Raw genomic sequence first — 8,523 nt, forward strand, 5'->3', positions numbered from 1 at the left:
GGATATTCCCTATCAAAGGCTCCAAGGAGCATGAATTAGGGTTTCACTCCTTTATGCTTGATTTTGGCAAAGACACTTCAACTGAGGTTGACTTGAATTAAGGTTTGGATTTACAACTGTCATGAGTCTCCTTTCTGCCACATTTTGGGTTTGATCTTCCCTCCATTACTTGCATTACAAGTCATCCTATGGACACCTCTTCAAGGGCTCCAAGGAGCATCTTTTTGACCAAGTCATGTTGACTTCTTCCACTTAAGTTTCCAAAGACATTACAAATGGAGGGGAAATACAAGTGCTCATTACTTTGAAAAGAAGTCAATTACAAAGTCAAGGTCAAAGCTACATATCCAAAAGTCAATTACATTGCCAAAATTCAAGAATACATCACATTGAAAATTATAAAAAAAAAAAGAAGACAAGTTTGACCTACAGCTCACTTTTGGTCAACTATTGACTTATTGGTCAAACATTTGACCAAAGTCAACACATCACCCTAGACCTATTCATATTCCAATCTTCAAGTCTCTTTCATCTTTATGTCCATCCATCACCATATGATTCAAGCATACACCATGAGCTTCCATGTACCTTGGCATGCCAAATTCCATAGAACCAATTTGCCAAACATGCATAACCCACAAAACCAACACCAAGGATCAGTTTCAACATGACCTGCCATATACCATCAAACCTGCTACCCCAGTCCCAGCAGTCCAACCACCAAAACTTGCTGCAAACCTGCATACAAGAAACCACCCGTGTTTAATCCAGGTACATGCTTAAAATTCCTACATGTTCATTCTAACAAAAGTTGACTACAGTACAATTCCAAAGACATTAGGCACACTCTACTGTTTAAATTCAGTCATGCATATTCAATTAAAAAATGAGGCTCAATGCAACAAGAACATTCAAAGACAATCCTAAGCAGAGCCAATATACACCTACTGCAAGTCAGCATCATCAAATTCTGGGAAAAATCATAATGCAGTACATACATACACTACACATTCAAAACATTTTCATGTCAGGTGGTCTGTACCTAAAAGTCAGATACAAATTCATCATTCAAGCATATATCCTATAGACAAGCAGGTAAACATGAACTATGCAGAATGTACACAGCAGGATCAAGTTAATACATTATGCATCCGTATCAGAAAAACACCATATGGCATCCATGTTCAGCTGAGATAAACAAGATGTAACAGCAACTTTTCAGCTCAATATCATCAATCATACAAGCATGCCGTATGAAAACAAAATCAAGCCCCAATCCGAGTTCAAACCTAACAGTACAGCAACTAACCAAAACAGAAAAAATAAACTACCAGAACTCAGCATATCATTCAATTCAAGTCACACGAGTATACCATAGTTGACTTCACACTTATTAGTATCACAAACAGTTTCTTGTCATGATAGAAAAACGGAACAAAACCAATTCAACATACTAACAGAGTGTTAACAATCAATCCTAATACTAACCACCATAGTTTAACAAGTTCTAATCAGCTCGAGCAGCTATATCTTTTTCATTCAATCAAGATTCCAAGTTTCCAAGTCAGAAATCTACTAACTGAATTCACACTAACTAAATTCTCAACATGTTTTAACACTTCACTAAAATGACATTCAACTCACCATAAATAACCAAACCGTGCCAACTCTTAACATCCTAACAATTTCTCAAACTGACTTCGACCATAACAAAAAAAATTAATTTCTATTGAAACCTACCGACTTCAAATTAACAGCTCCTCGCCAATTCAACAACCTAACTAATTCTCTAACTTCACTTCTAACAACTCTAACCATAACATAACAGAAAAACTAACCTGCACCAGTTAACTCCAAACGAGAATCAGCATGAACATGTATTCACACTGACAGTCACAATAGCAAGCTCGAGCCATAACTGCAGAAATCAACAACTAATTGTCAGCTACTCAACTAACAGTAACAGAAATCAGAAAAACAAGTAACAAAACTAACTGACGTTTTTTTAAACTAATTGAAACTCTTTTTCATTCAGATTCAAGAAACTTCACATTAACTGAAATTAATAGAATTCGTAACATTTAACTAATAAGTAACTTTAACATTCATTTAACAGAAAATACAGCTCACCATTCCTTTCATAACAAACTCTCATCTCTCGGACAACCATAAACAAGCTTAGTATAACATATTAATTCTGTGCAATAGTTAGTGTCGGTTTCTGCATGTACATTAAAGAATATAACATAAAAAACAGCACAACATTATAACATTCAATTGTACTAGCCTCTCCTATCCCCTTCTTTGAGAGGTTCTCTGTTATAAATTTGTACAACCATGTTATGAAATATATGTTATTCACTAAAAATTGTACAAGTCCAATAAACAAGACAACATCTCTACCTCACTAAAAAACTTACATACCTTCCTAAGTAAGAAGATTGGGTTGATCATCCAAGAGTTGTTGTAGTGCACCAAGATCACTTGCACTGAAGTGTAGTACAAAACACAGACAGCGCAGAATAAGATATTGGACATTTACAAAGAATCAATCCATATAGTTTAACTAGTTATTGGTTCCTAAAGGACCAAAACCTAAATGATATGAAGCTATAGAAAATATATACCTAAGAATAAAATTATAGGGAACAAAACCTAAATGAATGAAAAGTTTAAGGACCAAAATGTACCATAAACAAAAATAGAAAAAATGGTAGTGACAAAAAAGGAACATGAAAAGAAAGCAATTCTTCCCTGAAAGCTTTGAACCATTACGAATTGGAAAAAAAGGAGCGACCACAGTGGGAGTCGAACCCACGACCTTTTGATCCGAAGTCAAACGCGCTAATCCACTGCGCTATGCGGTCGATTGTTGATTCGTTTACTTATTTTGGATTCTGCTAGAAGGGTTAATGGCAAGTGAAAAATGTTTAAAGAGGGAGAAGCGACAGGATTATAATTATATATTATTAATGAATAACCTATATAAGTATATAATGATCACATTCCTTAATATAACTATAATTATAGTTATCTTAATTCTTAAGTAATATAACTATATAATGATCACATTTCTTAATATAACTATATATTATTATTATTATTATTATTATTATTATTATTATTATTATATATTTATATTAATAATTTTGATTAATACGAAGTTATATTAATATATTAATTTTTATTTTTAGAATACTTAATATAACTTTATTGACGGTTTAAATTAATAAATTAATTGGTTTTTTATACAATTATAATATTTGTATATAAATTAATAATAAAAAACATCATCGATAAAAATATGTTATGTTAAAAATCTATAATAATACTAATAATAAATAGTTTTGAAAATTAAAAAAAAATATAAAATTATCATGATAATATTATTTTAGCCCAGAATATATTGATAACTAATATTATCTTTAGGAAAAATATAGAATTTTAATATATTAAAAATTCATATAAATAATTTATTAAGATATTTATATTACACATAAATAAGAGAGTGGTCGACTATATTTTTTATTCAACAAAAAATAAAACAAAACAAAGTAATATGTTATATCAAAAAAATTTATAATTATAATAATAATAATAATAATAATTATAATATTATTATTATGCATAAAAATGTTATCTTAATATTGAACCGTTAAATTTTAAAATAAATGGTGGAGATTATGTGTGAATTTTTTTTCTCTCTCCTCCATTATTAAAATAATTGATGTATGAGAGAAAAAAAAAGATTCACACATAATCTCCACCATTTATTTTAAAATCCAATGGTTCAGATTCATTCTCATATAAAAAAAAACATTCTCATATAATATGCCCTCAACAAAATCATAATTAAATAAATAAATATTGACTTTTAAATTAAAAATAAGAAAGTGATAAAATTTAATGTCAAAATAAATTTTGACCCATTGTGTCAACTGATCTTATCACTTTGTGTCAAAATTAGGGGTGACAAAACGGGGCGGGGCCCGTCAGACCGCCCGCGCACCCGCCAAAAATTGGCGGGTTGGGTTGGGATTTTAGGCTCGCCGCTCGCCAAAGCCCGCCCGCCAAAATCCGCCGTCCGCCATACCCGCCCCGCCAAAGCCCGCCGCTCGCTAAAACCCGCTCTTCCTCCAAAACTCACTCTTTTTTTTAGTTAATTCTAGTAATTGCAATTCTTGATGGTTTATTTTATACATTTATTTATAAATATATGTAATATTTTTTAGAGTAAATTTGTTAAAAAATTACTTTTATAAAAAATTGTTTTAAAAATAAGTGAAAAGTTTAATTAAAAGGCAAAAAAAGCATATTAATCTATTAAAAAAATAAAAATAAAAATAGGCGGGTAAGCCCGCCGCCCGCCAACCCGCCATCTTGGCGGGGCGGGCTTGATTTTGATGCCCATTTTACTTGGCGGGCATGCCCACCCCGCTCGTTTTTTGGCGGGCACAAGGCGGGGCGGTCGGCGGGCGGGGCGGGCAGCCCGTTTGCCACCCCTAGTCAAAACTATAACAAACCCGTGCATACGCACGAGTTCTGATTTGGTACACGCATTTATTTACATAATATATTTGTTTTAAATCAAAATCAATTTGAATCAAATTTTTTAGATCATAAATACCATTTTTTGTATATAAAAATATTTAAATCAATAATATATTTTTCCCGCATACAAATGTTATTTATGTTTATGTATCATTTAGAAAAATATTTGGATCAACAGTAAATTTTCGTATATAAAAATATTTAAAGTAATAGTAGATTTTTTCCCGAATACCATTTTTAAATCAAAATTTTTTGGATCACAAATACCATTTTTCATATATAAAAATATTTAGATCATTAATAGATTTTTCTCATATGCAAATATTATTTATGTTTAGGTATCGTTTACAAAAATATCTGAATCGGTTGTAAATTTTTGTATATAAAAATATTTAGATCAATAATAGTTTTTTTCCCGTATATTTTTTTTGAATAAACTTTTTTTAGATCATAAATACCATTTTTTATATATAAAAATATTTAGATCATTAATAGATTTTTTCCATATACAAATATTATTTATATTTAGGTATCATTTACATAAAAATATTTATTTTTTTGAATACAAAAAGGGCCTAAGCCCAAAGAGAGGAACACTACAACACAGCCACACGAGGGACAGCTACTCTCAGCATATCAATATACATAAAAATGTTTAGATCAATAATAGTTTCTTTTCTTGTACACCTTTTTTGAATAAAATTTTTTTAGATCATAAATACCATTTTTCTTATATAAATATATTTAGATCAATAATAGATTTTTTTACCGTATACAAATATTATTTTTGTTTAGGTATTAATTACAAAAATATTTGAATTAATAGAATTTGATACTAATAAAATTTGTCTATAATTAATAGTAGTATGTTACAATTGAATAAGTAATACACTTTTTTTTCCATAGATATATATATATTTCTCCTATTTACATTGATAACATATATTTGTGAAATGACATCAATAACAAATAATTTTTCTAATATTTAATTGTGCAAGCATTATTTTAATTGTATAAACTTCATTAATTATATATATATATATATATATATATATATATATATATATATATATATATATATATATAAATATAATAATATTTTGAATGATATAAATTAAAGTTAATGATAAGTGACACACATTTTTGTATTTTATTCAATAACACACATTTTCAACTATATTTTTATATTCATTTTAATTGAAATAATTTTCTTTTAAACTAAAATTATTATTATTTTGTTAAAAAATATTGTTTCTTAAAATAAAAATTATTTCAAATTATATTTCTTCGTTATTAATTTTCAATTACTAAAGTTAATTTTAAAAATTAAATATTATTTTAAATGTAAATTAATAATTATGTAAAATGATCATAATAATTTTTTATTAAAAAGTAATTTATTGAAATATTTTGTTAATAATTGATTAGAAATAATAATAATAATAAAGTAATAAAAAGTGAAAAGTGGAAAGTAAAAAGTGAAAAGTGAGTTGGAAAATAAAAAGTGAGATGTAAAAAATAACAAAAGACATTATTTGCCCCCAAATTATTAATTTATACTAAGAAAACAAAAGGAGTGTTTTTGTGATTTCCAGAACAATAAATTTTCTTATATTATAGATAAACTTTACTCCTTAAATAAAGTTTTGTTAAAGGATAATGCAGACAGATGTTAAGAGCTAAATGTGGAAAAAAATTCTTAAAAATTCTTATTTTATTTAAAAGTTATAATTGATGTATTTATTATGTTGTCCAACAATACAAATTTTCTATCTTTAGATTTCTTAACATGTGTCTTTGAGCATACAAGGGCACATGTTAACTTTATCCTTTGTTAAACAAATTGTTTGTCATAATACTTTTATATAAAATTATAAGTAATAGCTATGCATTGAATATTTAAGTTTTTTTAAACATGTAAATAAATATTATATGTCATAATTGGATCGGATAATTACTACTTTATTTTATTTTATTTATAAATTATATAAAATAATAATGAATTGATTTGGTATTAAAATCTGATTTAATGTCAAATCCTTTTGGGAGAGAATACCTCTTCCTCATTTAATTCTTCCTAAAATCATAACTTTTCCTCTTCCATGATTCATGGTATTTTTTTATATAAACGTTTCAAAGTTTATAACCCTTTTAGCTTTGTATATTTGTTTTTCAACATTGGGTAAATGTTCTCGTTATATAATACTATATTCTTTCATGTTCTTCCATTTGTTTAAAGGTTCTATTTAGGGTTTTCTGTTTGATTTCAATTTTATTATTACTTAATTTTCAGATGAACGAAGAGTGACTCTATGAAGATGAAAAGATCAAGCTCAGTGTCTAGTGATGAAGACAACTCTGAGTTGAAGATCAATAAAATTTCCGTTGAAGATTTAAAGCACAAGTGCAATATTTGTGGCAAAGCATATAACAACGGAAAAGCTTTGGGTGGTCACCGAAGATCTCACTTTCTTAAGAAGAAAGCTAATCATCATTCACAAAAGGTGAAAACTCCTCTCTCAATTCAAGTTAGTAATAATAGAGCTAATCGTTTCAATGATAATGATAAGCATGATGAAGAAGAAATTGATGAGAAAAAGAAACTAAGTTGTTATATTTGCAAGAAGGAATTTTCGACAAACAATGCTTTGTACGGTCATATGAGATCTCACCCCGATAGGGTTGTTAAAGGAGTTAGTCCTCCTTCTTCCAACAATTCTAATTCGTCTATTCGACAAAACAAAGAAGATGAAGATGATCAAGGCGATGATAATTGTTCTTTGCCTAGATGGCAAAAGAGAGATAAGAGAGGCCGAAAATGTATTGGTAGTGCTGAGGCTGCTGACAATCTTTTGTATCTTCGATCCGATAAATATCTGTCTATTTTGTCGACCGATGAGTTGGTTCCTCATCATAAAAGAGATTTTCACATATCTAGTGATGAGTCAAAAACTCATAAACTCTCTGATCTTCATCATAAAGAAGATATTCATATGTCTAGCAATGAGTCACAAACTCCTGAATTATCCGTTGCTCATCATAAGGGAGAATTTCATAAGGGTGAGTCATCTTCAAATGAGATTCAGAAGAAAAAGCTTGGGATGAAAAAGATTAAAATCTTTATAGGATCTTCATCGAAGATTCGAAACAAAAATAATAAGAATGATGATGAGGGCGATGATGAGAAGTTAAAGAAAGACAAAAGCCTGTCTCAGTCTCATGTTAAAGAGGAAGAAATGAACCATAATGATGAACAAAAGATATTGGATTTTGATTTGAATGAGCCTTATGTTATGGAGGATCAAGAAAATTGTTAAGATGAATAATGCAGTCTATGTTTTCTTTTGCTTTTCCTGCATTTATTTTTATTTGAAATAAAATATTTGTTTATTTCTTTTTCAGGTATTTAACTTATTCACTTTTTATTGTATTCACCTTTTAAAGCCTTTAATTTATTAGTTTCATATGATATTTGACACTGTATTTTGAGTACTGTATTTTGGGTTGTTCTTAAGCTTTTGAAGATTATGAATGGTAACTAATAAAATTATGAAATTATATGTTGTTTACGATCTCAACGGTAAATTATATTCTTTTTAGATCCGATGATTCACATAAATTATTACTTGTATTTGAGTCATTTTTTCTTGTACTGTTTTGTTGTATCTTTGTATCTTACTCAATTATAATTTGACATTTTTCAAAAATAAAATAGAAAATTAAACTTTAAAATTTTATTTACATCCCAATCATCTCTTATATATGTCTTGTCTAAGATTTGTAGATTAATGCTAAGAGCTCGACATTAGTATACAATTATACGATTTAAAGTTATATAAAATAAGAACTCATTATTAAAATATTAAACATATGAAGTGTATTTTGTTAGATTTTTATTTTTATTGGAATTTGTACATTCCGGACTTTTATATAAAGTATTTTTTGTTTTTACCGACAACGTGTTTGAGAAAC

General features: G+C 28.4%; 1 protein-coding gene, 1 long non-coding RNA gene and 1 other non-coding gene across 3 annotated transcripts; 1 reads left to right on the forward strand and 2 right to left on the reverse strand.

Annotated features, from left to right (window-relative positions):
• Positions 1-420: 420 nt before the first annotated feature.
• Positions 421-2,865, reverse strand: LOC131647293 (uncharacterized). The gene is made up of 3 exons (XR_009297774.1): positions 2,425-2,865; positions 1,839-1,918; positions 421-738 (listed from the first exon to the last, which is right to left on the reverse strand). It is a non-coding gene; the product is annotated as an uncharacterized LOC131647293 (long non-coding RNA).
• Positions 2,794-2,867, reverse strand: TRNAR-UCG (transfer RNA arginine (anticodon UCG)). Its single transcript has one exon. It is a non-coding gene; the product is annotated as a tRNA-Arg (tRNA).
• A 4,002-nt stretch (positions 2,868-6,869) lies between these two features.
• LOC131650480 (uncharacterized) lies at positions 6,870-7,868 on the forward strand. The gene has a single exon (XM_058920185.1). It carries the CDS (start codon positions 6,870-6,872, stop codon positions 7,866-7,868), a length of 999 nt encoding a protein of 332 aa, XP_058776168.1.
• The last annotated feature ends 655 nt before the right edge of the window (positions 7,869-8,523 follow it).

The sequence above is a fragment of the Vicia villosa genome, linkage group LG2, assembly GCF_029867415.1.
Source record: "Vicia villosa cultivar HV-30 ecotype Madison, WI linkage group LG2, Vvil1.0, whole genome shotgun sequence".
NCBI lineage: Eukaryota > Viridiplantae > Streptophyta > Magnoliopsida > Fabales > Fabaceae > Vicia > Vicia villosa.

Coding starts and splice junctions, on each gene's coding strand:
- LOC131650480 (XM_058920185.1), top strand. CDS start 6,870: ATGAAAAGATCAAGCTCAGTGTCTAGTGATGAAGACAACTCTGAGTTG.